General features: G+C 40.3%; 1 protein-coding gene across 1 annotated transcript in view; it reads left to right on the plus strand.

The window, feature by feature from the left end:
- The first annotated feature begins 3589 nt into the window (after positions 1-3589).
- Palmd (palmdelphin) overlaps positions 3590-24889 on the plus strand; it is a 49319-nt gene continuing 28019 nt past the window's right edge. The window contains exons 1-3 of the mRNA XM_027395597.2: positions 3590-3634; positions 17974-18054; positions 24155-24279. Of these exons, the coding sequence (XP_027251398.1) occupies positions 3590-3634; positions 17974-18054; positions 24155-24279 (251 nt within the window). The remainder of the gene's footprint in view (positions 3635-17973; positions 18055-24154; positions 24280-24889) is intronic.

Raw genomic sequence — 24889 nt, forward strand, 5'->3', positions numbered from 1 at the left:
GATCCCTTACACTCTACACCCAAATTTCTCTTGAGAACGAAAAACAAAGACCAACTTTTCTCAAGTATGATCTCAGACTGTTTTCAAAATGTGTTATTAATCACGTGTATATGGGTACATGCCTACAGAGCCTCTGGTGTCAGACCTCCTAGATCTGAAGTCACAGGTGATTATGAGTGCCTGACATGGATGCTGGGAATCAAACTGAGGTCCTCTGGAAGAGCAAGACATGTTCTTAAGCACTGAGCAATCTTTCCAGCCTCTGGACTCTTTTTTGTTTTGTTTTGTTTTAATTTTTTTTAAGTTAGCTTACAAAATAATGTATTCCCATACAGGATCTTCAGACACAATTCATTTTGGTTTGTTCCTTAACCCCCAGACCCCGCCTCCATTTCTCTGACTCCCTTTCCTTACAGCACTCTTTCTTCTGCAGTACTGTCCCATTCCACCTAGCTTTATTTTCTTCTCCATCCCCCTCCCTCTTTTTTTCTAGTTCCATGGAACCTGTGGTGGTTTCAGTAAGAATGACCTTCCTAGGTTCATCCATGTGGATGCTTGGTCCAAAGTTAGTAGAAGTGTTTTAGGAAGGACTAGGAGGTGTGGCCTTGTTGGAAGCGGTGTGTCACTGGGGATGGGCTTTGAGGTTTCTATCTGCCTACAGTCTGGGAATAAGATGTAAGCTCTCAGCACCATGCCTGCCTCCTGCCATGCTCCCCTCCATGATGGTCATGAACTCACCCTCTGAAACTGTAAACCAGCCCCCAATTAAATCATATATAAGTTGCCTTGGCCTTGGTGTCTCTTCTCAGCAGTAGAGCAGTAAATAAGACAGAACCCTTTCTAGTTTCCTCATGCTTGCCCATATTAACTCCCACCTGTATATGCGTAGCTAACATTTAGACATGCATACCCTTATTAACTCCCATCTGAATACACAGTTAACAGTTAGACATGCTTACTCATATTAACTCCCATCTGTATACACATAGCAAACTGTTAGAGGCCACAATTCCCATGAGAGAGAAAAACATACAGTATTTGTCTTTCTGAACCTGGGTTACTTTACATGAAATAATGTTTTCCAGTTCCATCCATTCCTACAAATTTCGTAACTTTGGTTCTCTTTATGGATGAATAAATCATCACATTTTCTTTATCCATTCATCTGTTGACAGATGTGTGGATTCTAGTTCCTTGCTACTATGAAATGAATTGCACTAAGCATGGATATAGAAGTATTTTAATAGGAGGACATGGCATCCTTTGGGTGGATCCCTAGGAGTAGACTAGCTGGATCATATGTTAGTTCTATTTTTATTTTTATTTTACAAACCTCCACACTGATTTCTACAGTGGCTACATTAGTTTACACCCCCACCAACAATGTACATGTTCTCCTTCCCCACATATTTACCAGATTTGTTGTCACTTGTTTTCTTGATGGTGGCCATCCGTGCTGCTTTAATTTGTATTTCTGATGGCAAGACATGCAGAACACTTTTTGAAATATTTGTTGACCATTTATTCTTTTTTTTAAATTGTATTTCTTCTGTTTAGAAATCAGCCCATTTATCAATTATCAACTTTATTTCTTTTTTAATTTATTTTATTTTTTTGTACATTGGTGTTTTGCTTGCATGTGTCTGTGTGATGGTGTCAGATCCCATGGAAATGGAGTTACAGGAGTTGTTAGCTGCCATGTGGATGCTGGGAATTGAACCCAGATTTTCTGAAAGAGCAGCCAGTATTCTTAACTGCTGAGCCATCTCTTCAGTCCATCAACTTTATTTCTTTGGTATCTAATTTTTGTCATTCTTTATGTATCTAGATATTAAACCCCTTGTGATTTCAGATTCTTGAAAGTGATGAGCTTCCTGTGCAGATGACTGACTCAGGGTGTGGCCTCTGTGGTTGGGGAGATCAGAATAAAAAGTATGAAGCACTCTTATTTCACTAAGTTCTGTAAATTTCTCCAGAATAGAATAGCATAGGGTTCTGCCTACAGTTTTCCATCTAGCTGTTAAACATCCTTGGAGGTTGGTGGAGGAGAATGTTAGGGTCCAACTCCCTCATAAAGATTGATTTAAACTTCAGCCTGTGTCTCCCCTTGTCCTGTGTCCTTGGGCATTGCTTAATGAATGTCTGTTACAAAGTCAGACAGCTGACATTCCCTTCCTGGCTTTGCTACTCATTAGCCATGTGGCAAATGATATCCCTGAGCCTGTTGCCTCATTTTAAAATAGGAATAATAGCACCTATCACTCAACACCTCAAAGATAAATAAGATGAAATGCTTTTGTCTATGGACAAATATTGGCTACTACTATTACAAATATCAGAAAGACAAAGAAATGTAAGCCATGCAGTGCCAGGCTTGTCTATTTAACCTCTCTGGCTGAATGGCAAAATTAAGGGGCTGATAGCATCCAAACAATAATAACGTGGTGGATGGTAATTGGGGTTCACTACATCAAACTGCACCTAAAGAAAAGGTGGGGAAAAGAAAACAAAGTCAATTGCAGAGCTTCCTGGCCTCTGTTTTGACCTGAGTTTCACCAGGCTTCACTGCCTTCCTCTAAAGGGTAGGACTATCCACCTAGGGTTCCAGAATGTCTGGTCGCACTTTCACAGGCTCACCCCTCTCTCTTGCATAACTGCTGAGGTCAAAATGGGCACCTTTCCGAAACTGAAGAGTGTCATTTCTGAATGGCATCCAGAAAAAAAGCAGCTGCATTCCCCAGACATCCAAGGACAGCACCAAGAACTCCCAGGGAGCCAGCTTTTTAATACTGGTGCCTTAACACCTTTGATTTTTGCAAGACCTAAGATTCCAAGGTCTGTGCCAGAAGGCTGGAGGTGGGACTTTGGGAGGGGAGGGAAGCTTAATTCTACTATCAAGAGTTCCCAGGTAACTAACTACAGGAGACATCATTACCTAAAGCCAAGCAGGGGGGGATGACAAACAAGTGACTTGGCACTTCTGCCCCAGTCTCTGTCTCTGAGTGAGGTGTGTGTGTGTGTGTGTGTGTGTGTGTGTGTGTGTGTGTGTGTGTGTGTGTGTGTGTGTGTGTTTTCTGTGTGTGTGTTTTCTGTGTGTGTGGTAAGCTAAGTGAGGTAACTTTAAACACAGACTCACGACACACAGGGTGTGCTGTGGGAACACTGGCTGCCCTGACCTCCGCAGGCACAGCAGTTCCCTGTGCCACTCCTGGAAAATAATGACCTGGATAAGGAACAGTTAATAAGAAAATGTGCCTTGCTAACCGTGCGCAGAACAACAAAGAGCTGGCAGCCCCTGAAGGAAAAGGGCTTGTGCGGCTGCCGTTCAAACTTGTCAGTCAACTCGTGCCAGCAGCCTCAGCGTCTGCCTCCCCAGCACACTCTCATTACATGTGTCTGTCTGGTCTCATCTGTACCTCGGCTCAGAAACCTCCTGACAAGCCGGGATTCTCTCCCTTTCTCACTGGTGCAAAGAGCGGATTTCTCTCCCTGTCTCTTTTGTCACCTCTCGCTCCTCTCCCCAAGGAGGCACCTTGATTTATGGTAGCTCGGGACTTCCTTCAGCGTCTGCCTGTCCTAGACTTCTAGAATGGAAGAAGCTGAGCTGGTGAAGGGACGACTCCAGGCCATCACAGTAAGTCTGCATAGAGTTTTGTCATTAAGGTGGCTGCTCAGATGAGCGGCACCATTGCTAGCTATCCTTCGGTCCTCACAAATGGAAAAAAGGAACTGTCAGCCTTTGTGGACTTCTCTCTGTTTCTCTTAACCCTTGTGACCCTCTGTGACACTGGGGCTTCAGAACCTGAGATCAAGGAAAATGCTTGTGGATTTTATAGATGGTTTTTTCTTTTTAAGCAGTAATCAAGAGGCTTTGGGGGGTTTTGTTTGGTTGGTTGGTTGGTTTGGTTTTTTTAAGTACTTTGTAAAGCCTCACTCGCCTTCTGCAGATATAAAAATGGAGTTTTTCCTTCAAATTCCTTCTACCTGACAAAAAATTTAGTGGATAGTCAAACACAAAACTTTTCAAAGCAATGCATATAACCCCCAAAGTTATTTTTTTTAAAGGAGGAGACCAAAAGGAAGAAAATCTGAAACTTTCATTCTTAGTGTCATCGTATATTCCAGAAAACCAGCAAAGCTTGATATATACTCAAGCGACGTTTTAAACAGGAGGAAAGTTGGGAAGGCACGCACGAAAGTAATTCTCAGAGATCAGTTTTCCAGTGCAGTCATAGCCCGAATAAGATCTCGATAAAGGAATGCCATGCGTGAGATGGATTGGAAAATATTTCCCTAGTGCCAGAAAGAAAAGTAGTGCATTTTGTGTTTTTCTGGGAAAGAGTCAAAGCAAGAAATGAATTACTTTTCTTAAGTGATACTATTCTTTTCTTTTACTTCCAAACTGTTGTATCTGGCAGTAACCTGGAAGGCCATGGCCCAATCATCCGTCATCATTAGCTGTAACTGGTGATAGCATTTTTTGAGGAAAGGCAACTTTGCCAGCTCACACCCCTTTGTGTCACATTTTCTGCCACTGAAATTAACAGTCAAAAAGAAGTACTTTTTTCCAAACTGGCACTAAATCATGGAAGGCACAAGGTTATTCCTCTTTGCTCTTCAAATTCTCATATTAATTAAGCTAATTCTAATTTAGGATTTTTTTTTGTCTTACTACATGAACACAGTGGGATTTTTTTTTTTGCTTCTACCCAGAAAGGATTCAATAAATAAAAATATTTCTTCACCATTGAAAAGAAGATAGGAGTCCACAGATAAGATTGGACACTTTTCTATTAATGGTACTTTTTGATTTCTGAATTCTAATTACTGTATTTTTCCTTTCATCAAAAAAAAAAAAAAACCTTGGCCAGGATTTTTGTTTGTTTTGTTTCGTTGTTAAATCCAGCCCCAGTTTCAGCTGTCCTCCTTGAAGGGACAGGAACTCCACTGTGCCCTGTTGTTCTTGGCATGCTCCTTTCACGTTACAGCTGTTGTCTAAAGGTTACTTCACTGCACCGAGTTGTTCAGGACTAGGTTCCCACCACCATCACCACCACCCAAAGAGTCTATCGCCTAAATAACCAGATGAAACCATGTACTCAATGAACTTCTGTGTCTCTTCTACTGTTGTGGGGAACATCCTATTTTAAAGTCTTGTTAGACATGGTGTGCAATTAGACCATTTAGTGAAGTAGTACATGGTCCAAACAGATGGCTGCATACAGTTATTCAGAGAGCCTAGGAATTTTCATTGAGGGTTCAAATGCAAACAGAGATAGAAGGTAGGTCGTAACACCTTAAAAGGAATTGAGTGGGTTGGTTCCTGAATATAGAGATTTTTTAATTATTAAAAATAATAAACTTTTTTAATTATCCTGTGAGTCTAAACATATCCCATTAGAGTTAATTAAGTCTTTGAAATAAGGTCACAAAATTTAGCTTGAAAGTAAAATTCTTGCTTAAAGCCCGTAGGGCAAAAACTGGCAAAAGTTTATAGGAATAAATTTCCATTAGCCTGCACCTCACAAGGCTCAGTCACATTTGTCACCACCTAGAGGGGAAATGAAGCAATGCTGTGTCCATGGAAACAACACAACTGCTCTCCTCCTAGGCACCCTGGGAAGTGCCAGCTTTCTCCACCCTTGCCTTGCCCAGGAAGCCACCCCAGCTATTCTTTCTACCTAGGAAAAGAAAACACACAGTACACAAGGAACTTTCAAGAATTATCTCATTTTTTGAAAGGCATTAAAATTATGGGACCCTGATCTAGACTAAAACTCAGAGATAAGCATTTAGCCATTCTCCTACACTGAAATAATTTCTATATGCACCAACCGCAGCATCAGAAGCATCTCCCTAAGACACAGCAACACACAGACTTCATTTTCTTAGGAAAGAAAGCAAAAACATCCTTGACACTTTGAGAGCAGTTTGATATTTTATTAAAATATGATCCTCTAACTCTCAGCAATAAAAAAAAAACTCCATTATTATACTTATTCCACAGGGTTTCAAGTGACTAAAAAGGCATTCTTTTTACTGTGAATAACTGAAAAAATTTCATCTGCATATAATTGGGCTGAACCAAGTGACAATATTACTTTAAAAATATTTTAACCCTGTGATGACACCATTCCTTTCTCACACCATTAAATATAATTTTAAGATTGTTTGTAAATTTTCTCAAAGATTTAAAAACAATGTGGGCCAAATTATGAATGTACTCAGGAATGGTTTAAAGGAGGGCGTGTCACTCTGGATGGTCCAAATAGACTCTTTCATTAACTACATTCACATTCTGTCTTCATTATTCCACCCCATAGCAACTCTGCATTTGCTACATTGATGACCAAAATACTCATTAGTCAATGAGTTCCATTCCCAACTGTCATTTGAAAACAGGGCAACTTTACACTGACTAAATATCATACTTTGACCCCCAACAGTTTCTTGAGCCTATTTTCAAGTTAGTGCACATTTAACAAATAACTGATTTTTATATAGACAAAGAGGTGTTGAAATAAATTTCTAATCCCACCTCTTTTTTTTTTTATGAAGTCCGACTATTTAGCCCTGGGTGGCTTAGAATTTACCATGTGTACTAAGCTGGCTTTGAACTCACACAGATCTGCCTACTTCGACCTCCAAAGTGCCATGATTAAAGGTGTGGGCCAACACACTCAACTTGAAATTGATATTTAGTGTTACTGGAAACGGTGATATCAAAGAGATCTCTACAGAGCTACTCCCTGGAAGTAAACACAGTCCAAAGTTAAGAAGAGAAAAAAAAAATCCTGGATGGGTTCCTAGAGAATAGAGATCCCCCTTAGAGCATCCAGTCAGTTCTCATCCCCTTTCATGGGGAACATATTGCCATATCTTAATTCCACTGGAAATGTCGGAAAGTACAACACCTAATATAGCAGGAATCAAATGGAAAGACTCCTGGATCTTAAACATCTGGAGATTATAGACTTGGGAACTCAGGGTGTTTCTGGGAAATGTTCTGATGAATTCTGAGAACTAAAGTCGATTTGCAGAGAACAGACCCAGTTAGGAGATGTGAGGTAATGAGTTAGCTGGTCTGTTTATTCTCACTGAAAGGCTCAACTTTGATGGTTAAGGATGTGCATATCAACTCATTCGTTCACACCTTTATTCAAAGTCTGATCATATATTGAGTCTAATGCATTTATTTTGAAAGTTTTATGAGGAGAAATCTGAAGCATCAGATCTGAAGATGGCAAAGGGCTGCAGCTCTGACTGGAGTGATGGAGTGGGGTGGTTTGGGAGGGTGGGCCTCCCGAAAAGGGTGGCACCTGGGCACAGGCATGAAGGAGGTGGGCTCTATCAAGAGTTAAACCACAGCAGAAATCCAAAGCCAAAGCACCTGCCTAGGCCTCCCTCCATTTGGCAAGGGGCCACAGAAAGTCCTGACTTTGCAATCTGAGCAACGGAGCCAGGTTTGCAGGCCAAAGCTGTCCGTGACGCAAAATAAGAAGACTCTCTCACATTTCCCTGGATCCACTCCCTATTTCTCTCCACGCCCAGTGAATATTTTCTTGACTTGTAAATATAGGAATTTAGGAAGCAAGAAGTTCTTGCAGGAAACAGATGGATTCTCCCCATTTAATAAAATCATAACTTAATACCAATTCTTGACAGCTCTTTACTTCACGATCCCTGCTTCTGGGCACCCCACTCACTGTGTTCTGTTTTTGTCAATATTTTGGATCATCTTGCAGTCAGTGAAGTAACTGATCACCCAGAAGCAGGATATCCTGTGAAAATGTCAGGGCCCCAGTACACAACCAAAAGGCAAGGACCCAATATTTGAGATTTCAAGGTAGTGACACCAAAATATTATACTCATACCTGAGCCTTTCTGAGAACAGTGTCTCTTGTGCCTTCATGGACCACATACTCAAGAAGCCATTCCTGTTTGTATATTCTTGACCCAGCATATCCAACCTTCCTGTTTAGTCTACCTATGCAAAGGAAACAGTGAAACCTAGAGCAAGCCAGCTTGGTTATTGACCAGCTGTATACCTCTTAATTGTGTATTGTGTAGAGGTCCAAAGACTTCTTAAGGCACCAGTGTTTACAGGACTGTGTAAGGAACCATTGTTAACCAGTGTACTTCCAAGTTAGACATAGCTTTAACAACAGTGTCCAGCTTATCAGGAGTGTGAAGACACAGCAATCTCCTAAAGAGTCCCTGAGCCAGAATATTCAAACAATGATGCTCTGCACAGTCTTCCATGGTGTTATACCAAGATTACATGTTTCTTCCAAAGTAGGAGAAGTTTCTTCAAACAAATGTGCCACGTTTCTTTGCCAAACATAACAACCCACCCATACAGGAGGTCATATGATGAGGTACAATAATCTCGATAGCTCATTAAGGAAACTTCTTTCTGATCTTGGAAAGGTTTTTCCAATGTGCTACCAGATGATAAAGCTACTCTGCTAGATCCTTTACTAATGGAATTTTCTGGACCTCCCTGGCTGGTCTAAAGAAAAATCTGCTTCTTTAGAAAACTATGACTAAAACAAAGTCTAGTGTCAGTGTTTAACTACAGTCTTAAACAAATGTTTCCTGTTTCAATGCTAATATTGAAACAGAATTTTCACTTTCCCATCTCTCAGTCTCAAACCTTACTCATCACGTGTTTCATGTAAGGCAAGAAAACTTCTTGATGGATTCTTCACTGAACCATGTCTTCTAACACAAATTATTTCTCTACCACCTCTAGTCTCCTCCCACCTTTCTCTGTCTGCTATGACTAGAAGTGGACAAAGATACTCTAGTGCCATTTCAGAAGTGCTTGTTCCTGTTTCATGAAGGTTTGAAGGACTCAGACTCAACTCTCAGAGTAGACACTGATCCAGCCTCCAAATCCTCCTTCCCATCTCACATCCATTGTGGCCATTTCCCTCCTACCGGGACTTATCAAATCCAGGATGTCTTTGCATCTTTCAGCTACCCTCTCAATGAACTCAACAGTAGCTTATATAATAATAATAATAATAATAATAATAATAATAATAGCGAGCAAATACAGCCAAGCTGCTAAGGGGAAGGAACAAGCTAATGATCATGTGGCCCACTAATAAATTTTTGCCACTGAAGACCCAGCCACTCTTACCATAGCCTCTTAATAATTCAGGGACTTGATTTTGTTTGTTAATTGTCCATATTTGTGTTGTCATTGTTCATTAGAATAAACAAGGTTAGACAGAGGAGTGAAAGAACAGAGCCTAAACTGTTAGAATGTCCTGTAAGGTTAGAAAGAGAGGTTAAATTTGCAGGATGAAATGAGATTCAGAAAGCTGGAGCTTTTAAACTCCTGCTGTAAGTAGTAGTGACAACCAAAAGCCCTACTGCCATGGTGAGTTAAAAATGAAGGTACTGGGGCTACAAAGATAGCTCAGCAGTTAAGAGCACTGGCTGCTTCAGAGGACTTGGGTTAGACTCCCAGCACCCACATGGTGACTAACAGCCATCTTTAACGCCCTTTCCAGGGGATCCCATTGCCCTCTTCTATCCCCCAAAGGCACTACACACATGATACACAGACATACAGGCAACCAAAAGACATGAAGACATATAGCCACACACACTTTTTAAAGATACAAAATAAATATAAATAAAAATAAAATAAACATCAATCCATATTATTTTTAAAATAGGAGAAATTAAGATGTGCCTTAACTACATGTAGAAATCATCACAGGACTCAGAAATCAGTGATTTCTTTCTCCGTGCATGCTCTCATTTCTCTAGCCATTCTCAGTTACTGCATATCTAGCACTTCTAGTGTGTGGTGGCTCTAAATGATCTTCCATGTGAGAACAATTCTCTAAGTTTATCTCTTCTATTCATCTACCTTGGCTCCAGCCACTGAGGCCACACAGTTTCCCTTCTGATCTTGCAAGTTTCCTGAAAATATTTTTTTAAAGGATTTTATTCCTACACCTTGGGGTCGTTCCCTGGGAAGAGAACGGCCCCAACTTTCCAAAGCAGGCAGTTCTTTTTTTTTAAAGATTTATTTATTTATCTATTTATTTATTTATTTATTTATTTATTTATTTATCATGTATACAGTGTGTGCCAGAAGAGGGCACCAGATCACATTACAGATGGTTGTGAGCCACCATATGGTTGCTGGGAATTGAACTCAGAACCTCTGGAAGAACAGTCAGTGCTCTTAACCCCTGAGCCATATCTCCAGCCCCTCCTGAAAATATTTTTAATAATAAAATCCAGGTCCACTTTTACTTCATCATTGAAAACTTGATAGAGAAAGCTATCTGGATGGTTTTTTGGGGGTGGGGGAAGGGAGGATTTGAGACAGGGTTTCTCTGTAGATTTGGAGGTTGTCCTGGAACTCTCTCTGTAGACCAGGCTGGTCTGGAACTCACAGGGATTTACCTGCCTTTGCCTCCCAAGTGCTAGGATTAAAGGTGTTCACCACCAACACCCGGCTGGATGGTTTCTTTTATATATTTGTTGCATTAGGTTTCAGTTTTCTGTCTTTTTACAGAGCACTGCTTTAAAAATACTGAGAGAGTTGATTTCAGGGAAGCAGCTCAATTAGGAGGCTCTTGCCAAGTATATATTGTTGATTTTAACCCCAGAACCCATATTTAGAAGCCCCATTGTAGTAGGATATGCTTGTAATCTTGGGAAGGTAGAACAGGCAGATCGTGGAGCCTCATGACCAATCTAAACCAATGAGAGATCTTGTCTCAAAAAACAAGGTGAGTGGAATCTGAGGAGTGATTCTCAAAGGTTGCCCACTGACCTTCATATGTGCATGCAAACTTACACACACAGTAGTCAATTTCAAACTAATATCCCTTTCTTGTTAACATTTTCACAAACTTGCAAAACAAGGTTGTCTTAGTTAGGGTTTCTACTGCTGTGAAGAGACACCATGACCATGGAAACTGTAGTAAAGGAAAACATTTAATTGGGGTGGCTTACAGTTTCAGAGATTTGGTCCATTATCATCATGTCAGGAAGCACAGCAGCATTCAGGCAGACATGATGCTGGAAAAGGAGCTCAGAGTTCTATCTATCTGTCGTCTGGATGGGCAGGCAGCAGGAAATGAATGCCACACTAGACCTGGTTTGAGCATTTGAGACCTCAAGTCCTCTCCCCTAGTGATACAATTCCTCCAACAAAGCCACACTTCCTACAACAAGGCTACCCCTCCTAATAGTGCTACTCCCTTTGAGCCTATGGGGGCCATTTTCTTTCAAACCACCACAAGTATGTTTGATTTTTTTTTCATTGCTGTGATACCTGAGAGGACAAGGAAGGGAAAAAAATACTGATTACAGCTCAGAGTTTCAGGGGTATAGTTCTCTATTGCTTGGCCCCACGCCCCTGGGGGAGCATCTCCATGGCAGAGGTATGAGGTAGAAGAGCAGAGAAGAAAGGACCCAGAACAAGACAGCAGAGTCTTCACAGGCCCTACCCCCAGGAGCCTGCTTCCACTAGCTAGTCCCCATCTCCTGAAGCTCCCTATTTAAATGTTTTCCTTTACAAGAGTTGCATGGTCCCACCACCTCCCACGTCAGCACCACCAGCTGAGGACTAAGCAATCACCATGGGGATCCATGAGGAACATTTTATAGTCACATCATACAGTGAAGCTTTATTTAAGGCCATGGGGAAACCATGAAATACTGCATTCCTATGATCTAGGTGTCTTGGTTCCTGGGTTCTTTTATGTACATTATGGAAATAAAATGGTTCCCAACCTCACAGAGATCTGAAAAAGACTAAATAAATTAACGTGTTTATGTGCATTAAGTGGTTCCTGACACAAACACTTCATGCATGTTAGCCATTATTTGGACTGCCATAATCTTCATCTCCTGATCTTGAAATAGTTAAACCATACAGAGTCTGTCAGGTGGGAGGATGAGTTTCAAATAGTTGGGTTTGTTGTTTTGTTTCATTTTGTTTTGTTTTGGAGTGCTGAGGATGAACCAAGGCTGCACACAAACTAAGTAAATAGTAACATTAAGCTATATCCTCACCCTGTCTTTACTTATCAAAACCAAACCCTGCCTCCCAGACATTCCTATCTAAATACAGCATCCCTTGTTTAAATACAACTCATTCTACAATGTTGCCAGGAAATAGTCAATAAATTTATCAGTCTTCAAATACTCATAACACATCTCTATACCCCCTTCCAAAAAGTGGGACATTTGCCATATTGTGTCTTTTGGTATCTTTCACTTCATCCAAGATTCCAAAGAGTTTGCATCACATAGTTTTTTCAGTCGTGTTTATAAATTTTTCTTCCTTCTGAAATGAAGCCCACTAGAGACTGAAACCTAGTCTAGCTGTTAGAGGTCCCACTTCCTCTCAAGAATCAATTTCTCCTTAGGTACTAATGTTCTGCCTTTTCTGGGATTAGTATTTTTCTCCTACATTAAAAAAAAATGAAAACAAAATATAAGTTAAACAGTCTTGTTTTATTTGTCATCTTAGCACATGTTATAATGTATATATCTTCAGTAATCTTACTATCTCTCTTATTTTGTTATCAGTGTAATACACCATACATAGACAGGCAGACAGACAGACAGACACGCGCGCGCACACGCGCGTGCGCACACACACACACACACACACACACACACACACACACACACACACACACACACCTGTTGATCTGTGTCTCCAGTCTTCATGTCATTCTGAATTTTTGCAGTATTTACACTATTAACAATGATCGTCACCATCTTATCTTTTTTGTTTGTTTTGTTTTGTTTTTATTGGGGGGGGGCATTGGGAAGGTCCCAGTTAGATGTTAAAGTACTTAATCTGGTTTGTTTTGTTTGTTTCACAGCTTTCTTCTCTTCATTTCTGAGATGATTTTTCATTGTGTTTAGATATTTCCATTCACAAATTATCCTTGCCTTGTAATTGGTCTTCCCTATTGACATGTTTGTTCCTTTCCAATAATTCTTTTCCAATGCTGTGATGGAGGCATCCTGCAAGCTGGACCAGTGTTCTGCCACTGTGCTCTTCTTCCACCAACCTTGAGAATTGTTTCAATCATTTTTTTCTTTAAGTCTGCTCTTTCACTAAAATCTAGTAAATTTCTTCACAGAGTCAGAATTCATCTTTAAGAAGTGTGTGTTCACACATGCCTTCCTCTCTGGGCTATCACTACCTACACATCTTCAACCAGCTCTGTATGTTGGTAGTACTTAAACTCAAATGAGCAGCTTCTCCTGTTATTCTTGTGATCCTAAGAGTGAAAATAACAGCAAACTGGTCATGACGTCACAAGCTACTCAGCTTCCAGCAGAATGAATGTGAAAACATTTGACTCATCAAAACCTCCCATGGCTCCAACTTGCCTCTTCCAGTTGCTTCAGTCAGTTTCGGAAAACACCTCTAAGGCTGCCTTTCTGTCCAAGTAGGACCTAGTACAATCACAGGATGCTTCTTTTTCCTTACTTTCACCTAAATATACCTCCATGCTCCCATTTATGCTTCTGCCTTCCTTTGTGGAGACAGTAGGGAGAATGAATGGAGCCCAGGACTGAGAATTCATGAGATCCTCTTACTTATTAAGAAAAGCTTATTAAGCAAGTTGCTTCACTACTTAAGGTAAACTCTTACTTGAAAAACAAAGTATTTGGACCATGTGAGCTATAAATCTCTTACATCTTACAATACCACAGCACAGTTATTGTTGGGACCTCTTGCTTCTTGCAATCTTTTTATCTTCCTGTTGCTTCTTTTAGTCATGTGGCCCAATTCATCAAGTGGCATTATGACTGAATCTAAAATAAACTTCCACATGAAAGTTTCTACTCCTGAGGCCTAAGGATCTTATTCATTCCTTCTTCCCTTTTCATTTGAAAAAGAAAAAAAGTTACCCATCATGGGCTCATCCATCCCTTCCAGCTGTCCCAAACTTTATCTCTAGCCCAGAATCTTCTTTGCATTGCCCCCATCCTTATTCCAAGCACTGAACACCTAGCTTCAACAAGTGGTCCCAAGGGCATCTCCAACTCGATATGAGTCCCAGAGTCTTCTCCTTCCCCTGAGTGCCTTGTTTTTGTGAATGAATCTGCTCTTCTCTGTTACTTAGCACTGTATCCTACATTGTCTTTCCTCCCTCTCTTCCATATTTCTCAGAACCCATTCATTCTGCTTCTTCAGTCCAAACACCGCCTTTTGTATTGTTGCAATAGTCTAACCAGGTTTCCCCTTCAACTTCTCCCCAACTACACAATGCGGCTATGTTCAACTTTCAAAAATGGGATTTTAACTGTTATTTTTCTTCCTGAAAACTTTTCATTGTTTATTATCTCAAAAAAAAATTCCAAGCCCCTTGTCATGGAAATTCAAGAGTGTCCATTAGCAATCTGCCCTTTTCCTGTAATTCTTAGTTTATTGCATGCTACTCTATATAACAATTTAGATTCCATATTTGCTGTTCCAAATAATGTCTACTTGTTGTTGTTGTTGTTGTTGTTTTAAGACAGGGTCTAACTCTATAGCCCTGGCTACCAAGTAATGCAGTGTGTTGACCAAGCTGTGCTCAAACTCACAGAGATCTTCCTGTCTCTGCCTCCCAAATACTAGGATTGAAGACATGTGCCATTATATATAGCTTGGCAGGATTTGGGGGCGGGGGGGTTGTTTAGTTGGTTTTGTTTGTTTTTCTTGTTTTAGACAAGGTTTCTCTGTGTAGCCCTGGCTGTCCTAGAACTCACTATGTAGACCAGGCTGGACTCAGACTCACAGAGATCCACCTTCCTCTGCTTCCTGAGTGTTGGGAATAAGGTCACCCACCACTACACCCTGCTTAGTTTTGTTTTTTTTTTTTAATATGGGTTCTGGAGTTCAAACTCAGGTCATCAGGCTTGCACACCAAATACTTTTGTCCACTGAACTACCTTTCAATAGTTTCGAAACACTGTAAAATCCTAATGATATGAATATTACATTTGCACATAAGTATCTAAGAATGGGATAAATTAATAATAAATAACTTAATACAAATCCTGCTTGGAAGAATCGATCATATATTAATATTACTGATCAATAATTAATCAACATCTCCACAATACATTCTTAAATGTTGTACTTACTTTTGTCAAGTATGAGATGGGATAATATCATTGCATACTACACGGTCCACATAACTTTCAATTGCACAAAGTTAAATACATTAATTTTCAAAATAAGTGGTAGTCTTTTCTAGAATTGGAATTTGTGGCTTTCATCTGCTGAAATGAGCTAAGCAGCCAAAAATCCAGGCAGTTGCTCATTGAACAAAAGTCTAATTGAACAAGAAGTCTAATTGTACAGTGATGAAGTAATCAACAATAAAAGTCACTCGTAATAGTCATAATAATAAAGGCTGGGCATGCCAAGTCTCCTGCTAGGGAAACTGGGGGAAGCCAGGGGGAGCATTTCAAATCTATTTGTTTCATACCTGGTTGGAGAGGTTCTAGCTGGCTGGTAACCTTTGGTATAGTAGCAGGACAACAACATATAAAACTTAAAGTCGATTCACAGTTTATTTGGCAATATTGAAACTAAATTATTCCCAGAGTATTTTTCAGTAACGCATATATATTACTATCAAACTTAGCAAAGGAATAATAATCTACTGCTGACTAATACCTTATAAGAAAAAAAAAAACACTCCTATCTTAAAATAGGATCATGCCTATAACATTATAAAATTACCTTCCCACCTCCCTGGACTTATGGGAGAGAGGCATCACATTGCCTCCAAGTGACAAAACACTGGTATTCCTAAGCAACACTTGCATAATCCCTGTGTTGTCAAAACACTTTAGAGGTCCCGCCTCTACCCACAGCTTCCACTGCTTGATTACTAACCCCAACAGAAAATCAGCACAAACTGGCAGCCAGCGAGAGTGGGGAGGTATTGCTGGCTTTGGCAGAAACTGAATCGTGCATCCTGTGCACCTCTGTGTGAGCTACTCCTGGAGGAGTGTGGGGAGCACCACCCCTAAGGAACTACACTTATGACAGGTCCCACTTCTGGCCATCTGTCCTCAGGCTGCCTCCAAACCTCAGGGCTTCAAGATGCAGAGAGAAAAGAGAGACAGTGGAGCTTGCTTGAGGAATTTCCTACCTAAGAAAATGCTACAATGATTTGGTTAACTTAGTAGTTATGAAAATCTGAATAGTTAACCTACCTAGACGTCCATTTTGTGAAAAGAAAATCATTATGGTATATCTTTGTTATTATAACTTATTAAGTGAAATAATGCTTCTAAGTCACTTTACAAAATATTTGGCACAAACAAAATGCTGCTAATATTTGCTCAATGACCATAGATAATTGGCTCACAAAGGTTTACAGAATTTTGTGACCAATGACTAGATTGCATTTCCCCAAAAAAACTAAAATTTTAAAAACTGATTCTAAGACCCAACTTTGTTTGTTGCCTACTTGTTTTTTCCCCAAAGAACTATTTATAAAAATTTAAAAAGCAATGTTGATGAAGTCATGTATTCTTCCCACACACAAAGGGAAGCCCAGCACAACAGCTGGGAACGGCATGTTGTTTTTCTTCAACAAATGTACCTGAACTTACACATCAAAAAAGAAGAGTTTTAATCTTCAAAGGGATGGCCTCAGGAAGCTGTGTACTTTCAATAATGGGGCCAAATATTTTCATAATCTCCCTTCTGCATTAGCTCCTGATGTGGCCTCAGATTCTTTCAGGTGTTTTTTGTTGGCAACAAAATTTTATGCACTGAGAATTTTCAGTTATGAAAGCAAATTTAAGATGTGAATAAGAAGGAGAATAATATCATAATAATATCATCTTGGGGTTTTTTTGGGGGGAGGGTGGAATTTTTGTTTGGTTTTGGTTTTGGTTGGTTGGTTGGTTTTTAATGAGAAAATGAGACTTTTTTTTTCTTTTAACTTGGATAGTCAAATATATTGATTCCATCCAGTGCATCTCTAGGGCATTTAGGATCAATAGAAGCACTGTCAGCATGAGCCGGTTGCTTTCTGTTTAAAGGCTAAGTTATGTAGTTATTTATTGAATTTCACTAAACAGACACCTCTTGAGCACTGAGAGCTTTCACAGGTACTAGTTTATCCTGTGTTCATGTCTTACAAGTAGGTACTTTCTGTTTCCCCATTTCACAGTCAAGGTCATTGAGGTACCATGGAATTTTATCTAATGACAGGGAGCAGATAAATGGAAGAGTCAGAAACCAATGCAGGCTGCCCGTTTAGCGTCTATACTGTTTTCCAGAGAACAGAAGCTGTCAGCAGTAACGATCTGCTCTTCTGTTCTGGGACAGAATGTAATGTTGTTTAATTGCTTCATTCGTTGGCTCATTCATTGAGGTACTGTGTTTAAATTGGGTGAAAAATATATCTTGCCATGAATTATTATTTTTCACCTCAGCTAATGGAGAGTAACATTATCTAGGCTCCCTTTCTGCATTGTCTTGCCTGTTACACCAGAGGAAGCTGCCCCACTCTCAGCTTCCTCACTCTCTGAGGATCTGGCCCGGCTATCTTTCCTGTTTTCCACATGTGTAGGCCTTTCACCCAGCAATGTCTTCAACCTGTGCCAGGAGCAGTCTCCTCCTGCCTGTTGCAAAACTCCCTCCTTAAAACTCACCTTTTTTCATTACCTCAGTCTATATCACCAACCTGAAGAAGAAGGGAGAAACAGGGCAAAGAGAAAGAAAGATGGTGAAACACATTTTTGTGTTATTTTCCTTAAGTTGAATCTTTTTTGTCACTGCCCCCACGGCCACCAACTTTTCTCTCCTTTGTTGTCAAACACAAGTTTCCAGGGTGGCTTCTTACCACAGCCAACAATATATTGCTGCCTATCCCTTCAGACGTCATGCTCCAGATCTCATTCCTGTGTAAACTTTTAAAATTAATTGTGCTTGAACTTTTCTTTAATTTCAGGATAAAAGAAAAATACAGGAAGAAATCTCACAGAAGCGTCTGAAAATAGAGGAAGAAAAATTGAAACACCAACACCTAAAGGTAACTTCTGACTTCTGTTTTCTTTCATTGGTTTTATGTTCAAATAGCCTGACAGCATTTACGAGCCCACCACCATAAAGATGCTTTAGGAGAGAAAGGCTTCCCAGGTTTAGCTCAACCACCATTCCAATCACCCGAGAAGAGGCCAGTGAGCCACCGATAATTGCATCTGAGATTAATACCTTTTGGCAAACCTGAGGAAAGTTGGGAACATGGTTTTACTGCATCTATGATTGAGTTCAGAGTTGCCAAATCTTACTCAGTAACCTTGAGAAGTCAGCCTTGAGAATTTGGCCCCCGTGCAGCCTTGCTTAACATCCCTAGGGAGTGGATCCAGCTAGGAAGTTCCTTTTGAAATCAATGAAAGGCCAGCCCTTCCCCAGAGGCTGATGCAGAGCAGACAGTGTCTGGCCTGGTCAAGGATGCTTGTGTTCCCTGTAATGAGTCCAGTGTTGTTTGCATATGGTTGGGTTTCTATTTTATTTTGTTTTGACAGAACATGAGATCATAACTATAAATAAATCTCCATTTGAAAACTCAGACTTTACGTCTTCCACAGGGTGTGGCCATTTTGTAATAAAGCACATAGGGTTTCAACATTGTATGACGTAGTTTGGTCGGAGGATCCAAGTAAAGGACAAACAGAAACTCCTTGTGAATAGGCCCAAGCAGGAAACTGTTCTTATCTAGCAGGGGTGCTATCAATAGATTGAATGAATTCCCTCAATGAACAATGCCACACAGTCATAAAATCTCCCAACTTTAACTTGCCAGATTCAGATAAATCCATTTTTCTAATGGAAAAAAATATTGCCCTGTGTTAGGCACATAATTCAGGATTCTGGTTAACCTCTGTCCTCTGGATTCTGTTGACTACTGTGCTCCTATCAAAAGAGACTTTTACACTGATGGATGGCTGAAAGCCATAGTTAATCTGCTGTTCTTACAAAATATCATGCTGAATTTATGTTGAGTAGCAGACACACTCAAGAAATACAGCATGTTAGGTGAAGGCAATACCACTAGGGAAGAGGGGGGAATATGGAGAAACAAGGAGGAGAATAGAATTGGGGTGCATGATGTGAAACCCCCCAAAGATTTAATAAAGAAGATTTTTTAAAATCATTTTTATTTGAATTAGAAACAAGATTGTTTTACATGACAATCCTAGTTCCCTTCTCCCTCTCATCCTCCCCTACCACCCCCCCAACTAAAACCCTACCAATCACATATCCTTTCTTCTGTTCTTCCCCTGACTCAAACTTTCTGCTCCCTCATGACCCCCGCATCCTTCCTCTTCTCCCCTTCTCATTCTCGTAGCTCCCTCCCCCCTCTTCCCATGCTCTCAATTTGCTCAGGAGATCTTGGCCCTTTCCCCTTCTCCAGGGGACCTTGTATGTCTCTCTTAGGGTCCTCCTTGCTTACTAGCTTCTCTGGCAGTGTGGATTGTAGGCTGGTAATCCTTACTCTATGTCTAAAATCCACATATGACTGAGTACATATCATGTTTGTCTTTTTGTGATTGGGTTGCCTCACTCAGAATGGTTTCTTCTAGTTCCATCCATTTGCCTGCAAATTTTAAGATTCCATTGTTTTTTTTCTGCTGAGTAGTACTCCATTGTGTAAATGTACCACATTTTCTCTATCCATTCTTCGGTTGAGGGGCATCTAGGCTGCTTCTAGTTTCTGGCTATTACAAATAGTGCTGCTATGAACATCGTTGAACAGATGTCCTTGTTGTATGAATGTGCTTCTTTTGGGTATATGCCTAGGAGTGGAATTGCTGGATCTTGTGGTAGACTCATTGCCATTTTTTTTGAGGAGTTGACATACTGATTTCCAAAGAGGCTGTACAAGTTGGCACTCCCACCAGCAGTGGAGGAGTGTTCCCCTTTCTCCACATCCTCTCCAGCATAAACTGTCATTGGTGTTTTTTATTTTGTTCATTCTGACAGGAGTAAGATGGTATCTCAGAGTTGTTTTGATTTGCATTTCCCTGATGGCTAAGGATGTTGAACACTTTCTTATGTGTCTTTCAGCCATTTTAGATTCCTCTATTGAGAATTGTCTATTTAGTTCTGTACCCCACTTTTTAATTGGATTGTTTGGTGTTTTGGAGACTAGCTTCTTGAGTTCTTTGTATATTTTGGAATCAGTCCTCTGTCAGATGTGGGGTTGGTGAATATCTTTTCCCAGTCTGTGGGCTGCCATTTTGTCTTGCTGACTGTGTCCTTTGCCTTACAGAAGTTTCTCAGTTTCAGGAGGTCCCATTTATCAACTGTTGACCTCAGTGTCTGTGCTACTGGTGTAATGTTCAGGAAGGAGTCTCCTGTACCAATTAATTCAAGGGTATTTCCCACTTTGTCTTCTAATAGGGTTAGTGTGGCTGGGTTTATGTTGAGGTCGTTGATCCATTTTGACTTAAGTTTTGTGCATGGTGATAGGCTTGGGTCTATCTGTAGTCTTCTACATTTCTGCATCCAGTTACGCCAGCACCATTTGTTGAAGATGTTCTCTTTGTTCCATCATATAAATTTGGATTGTTTATCAAAAATGAGGTATTCGTAGGTGTGTGGGTTAATATCAGGGTTTTCAACTCTATTCCATTGGTCTACCTGTCTATTTTTGTGTCAATATCAAGCTGTTTTCAGGACTGTAGCTCTGTAATAGAGCTTGGGTGATGCCTCCAGAAGTTCCTTTATTGTACAAAAGCTTTTTTAAAAAGGAAATAGAACATGTACACCCAGAAAAATCAATGAAATAAAAACAAAACTTAGCAATTCAAATTAAGTCAGACAATTCTCAAACATTTGGGACAAGTCCAGAATTATTTGTGCCTCCCCTTTGCTCCCAAACATATACATACACAATCTGAGTCCTGCCATGAAGAGTTCCCTACTTCAGAGTAAACCAATACATCTCTGGCACTCAGGGACTGCTACTCCTCCTGCAGTATTGAAGTCCACATAACTGCCAAGCTCACAGTAACAAAGAGGGCTTAACTATCCCCTTAGCTCTTTTGAGGAAATAAGTTTCACACAAGAAAAGGCTAACTCCCTCCATGATTCATTTCTGAGGTGGCCTTGGTGGAAGTACATGTCAAAAACAGTCCCAACAAGAATATATAGTATTTCCTAATTATGTGCTTTCTGGAACCAAGGAGCATCTTCTAACCCAATCGATGTGTGTACCAAGCTTTGGACGGCTGTCCACTGTTGTGTAGATTGTATACTACACTGTAAAAATGAGCTGCTGAAAACCTGCCACACCCCATTGCCAGTGGCTCCCTCTGCCCAGGGCCTGCCTGTACCTGAATCAAGAAATTTTTATTTTTTCTGTTCCAAGGTGTTCTTCACTTTCCTTCAAGGACCCAAAAGGGTGGAGATAAGGGGAAAGAGGAAATAACATGTCCTAATTTGAGAAATTAAAGGTTAAATTTAAGAAGACAAGTTAAATGGTAGTGTTTTTATTTAGACAGTAAACATTATCTGTGAAATCTGAGCAAGTCAAAAAATACGTTCATAAAGATGTGAATACATTCATAAAGGCTTTTAAATAGAGCCTTAGACGGTAAGTAGAATTCACTAAGGTACACATAGGGCCTTTCGGTGAACATAAATGAACACAGCACCTATTACTTTGAGATACTATACAAGACCCTAAAACTATAACAAATCTTTCCCTGTGTCTTGTGAAATAGCTGACACATGACACTTAATGGCATTTGTCCTGTGATGAACACTACACTGAGGGCAACGATTGCAGAGGAAATACAGGGCAAAGAGTGGGTATTTCAACATTCTTCCAAGTTTGCAGAAATTGCTGGCTATTCCAACAAAAACTAGGCCCAGTTCCAAAATTAGGCTCAAAAATGTGCAAAAGTATTTTTAAAATTGATTTTATGCTATTTCGCCAAGCTTTGAAAGTTCTATTATCTATTTTCTTTTCCATCCAGTTGTCCCAGCTCCCACCACTCTTTGCTGCTTCCCTGATTGCAAGCCAGTTTATTACACCACAATGACACACACAGACATTTGTAAGCTTTGCCTCCTGTACCACACACGCACAGCACAATAGTTGGAGTATTCACTGTGATCATTAGCTCCTGATGCTTTGACCCACAGTGTGCATGCAAATTTCCATGGGCATTCATTAAAATTCCTATCAAATAATTCTGAAGTGTATGTACTGTGAACCTCCTTACCTGTTACAGCATTCATCAGGAAAAACAAATTATAGTCTACGTAGGAATTTTTCTTTTCTTTAAGTCCATTCAACTCACAGTAAGAAAAACCAATTTATTCCAAGTCTGGTTCGGTCAGGAGACTGTTTTATAAAAACTGACAAATGCGGCGTATATGTCATTATATCACCTGGCTTTGCATTTAGCTACTAAAGATTTTGGTTCTATTACCTGTCTTTGTGGTGATGGTGATTAAACCTCGGGTCTCATATACACTGGGCAAGCAGTCTCCAGTGAGCAACATCAGCAGCCCACACAGCTTTTGATTCTGAACTTCAATGTCATGAAATTGTTAACCTGGTAGCATCACAGTTTAGCGTCTGGCTCATCTAGCTTAGTACCCTCGGACTGTGCCATCTGAGTGTTTCTTAGATTAACAGGCAAGCAAGTGGCACAGTCCTTATGGATGATACCTAAAAACCAGAATTTACTGATGGGTAAGAATGGATTTGCATGTAAAAAAGATTTAAAGGGCAAAGGAGAGGACTCACTTGGTGAAGTGTTTGCCATAGAAGCACAGGGACCTAAGTTGAGATTCCCCAGCACACATATATAAAAATCCAAGCATACCAGTGTACACCTGTAATCCTAGCTCTGAGGAGGTGGAGACAGGGGCTTGCTTTCAACCAGTCCAGCAAAATCCTGTCTCAAAAATAAGGTAGAGAGCCAACAAGATGACTGAGTGGGTAAAGCTGCTTGCTGCCAAGGCTGGTGACCTACATTCAATCCTAGGACCCATATGGTTGGGGGAGAAAACTGGCTCCTACAGGTTGTCCTCTGCCCTCCATATGCATCAGCACACAAGGCATGAGCACCAGCCCTGTACACAAACAGTAAGTACCATGTGATTGGAAAAATATCAAGGTAAAGAGTGAGAGAGGAGGATACCAGCAGTGACCTCTGACCTCCACATGTACCAGCATGCAAGTGTGTAGTCTCGTGCACAAGTATATACACACACAACTTGTACACTCTCATAGAACACACACACATACACACACACACACACACACACACACACACACACACACACACACACACACACACGATTTAAAAGTCTAAAAACTAGCTTCAGCAGAGTCTAGCGTTTTCACAGAAGGAAAACACCAAATTTATGAAGGCCGGTTAGCAGGAGAAAATCTTCTTTACTATGCCTGCTATTACATTTCACGAAATTTGAAGGCAACAAGAGATTTTTTTAAACTGTTGACAGATACAAGGAAATAAATGTCTTCTTTACTTCACATTCCATCAATAAAAAATAATTAAGATCCAGGTAAATTCTTAAAATGCTCATCAGTTTTCTTGGTGTCTTAAAATCCAGGAGTCAATGAACCTATATTATTATTGTTCACTGGGTCTGGAGAGGAGACAGTTTTGTAAACAGCTAACCAGCTATTATTATAAAGGTCTTGATTAACTGGGGGAAGACTCTCTGGCCCCAGAACAGACTAACACAAATTGCTCTTGAGGTGTGTGTTAGTTAGATGAAATAACTGCAAATTCTGAGTCAACAAAACATGATGTAGTGCTCTTCCTTCATCCAGTGGTATATAACCCAGGTTCTGCGGCATCCGTCTGTAACCTTCACATCTCCTCACTTTGACAGGTTTTAACATGATCCTAATAGTTATTTGTAGTTATTGTAATATTGATTTGGTTTATTTTAAGGAAGAAGGGGGGCCAAGGAGGTTACAAAGAAGAAAATACTGCCAGATTCATTAAGCTAAGTCAGTGGGAAAAAATAATCCCTCTTTAATACGTCCACTGTTGCCATTCATAAGACTTGCAAGCAGTAAGAGATTTAGGGAATTGTTGGCAAATGTAAGAACATACATTTATATTTCCTGACATCAGAAAAAAGCCTTGAGGGAGAAATGGCTCCTGGATGGAATCGGCAGTGGAAAAGAGCAGGAAGAGATGAAGAGGCAAAATCAACAAGACCAACACCAGACCCAGGTTCTAGAGCAAAGCATCCTCAGGTATGTCCTTTCTGGGGTACTTCTCAAATCCCCTTCCCTAAAAGTGAGCTGAAGGTCATGAAGAAAACTGGAAAGTTTAAATATGACATGGGATTATTAGCAATGCCACAAACATAGATATCATGGGAGAAAGAAGTAGGGGAGGAGGCCAAAAGTTATTTTTTAACCTATGCACAAAAGATAGGTGGCATGTTTCCTGTGTGTGTGCATGTGTGCACTCACACGGGTATGTTCTCACATAGCTGTCCTATGCATGATAGAAGACAAAGGTTGATGTTGGCACGTCTTTCTCTGTTGCCTCTTCCCTTATATTTTAAATACTTTTGTTAATTTTTTGAGAGTTTCATACAATGTATTTTGATCATACTCACCCACAAGTCCTCCCAGATAAATCCCTTCCTCCCTAACCCCCAGAACTTCATGTCCTCTCTTTTGTTGTTCTTTTTTTAAATAAGCCATGGGCTCCAAAGTGTGCTGACCTGGGTGTGGGGACCCCCAATGAAGCATAGTCAGACTGGCAGAAGCCACACCTTTTATACAAAACAGGATCTCCCTCTCACAGAAACCACGGACTGCCCACAGCTCCTCATTTAGAGGTGTGGGCTCATAT

Source organism: Cricetulus griseus, assembly GCF_003668045.3.
Source record: "Cricetulus griseus strain 17A/GY chromosome 1 unlocalized genomic scaffold, alternate assembly CriGri-PICRH-1.0 chr1_0, whole genome shotgun sequence".
NCBI lineage: Eukaryota > Metazoa > Chordata > Mammalia > Rodentia > Cricetidae > Cricetulus > Cricetulus griseus.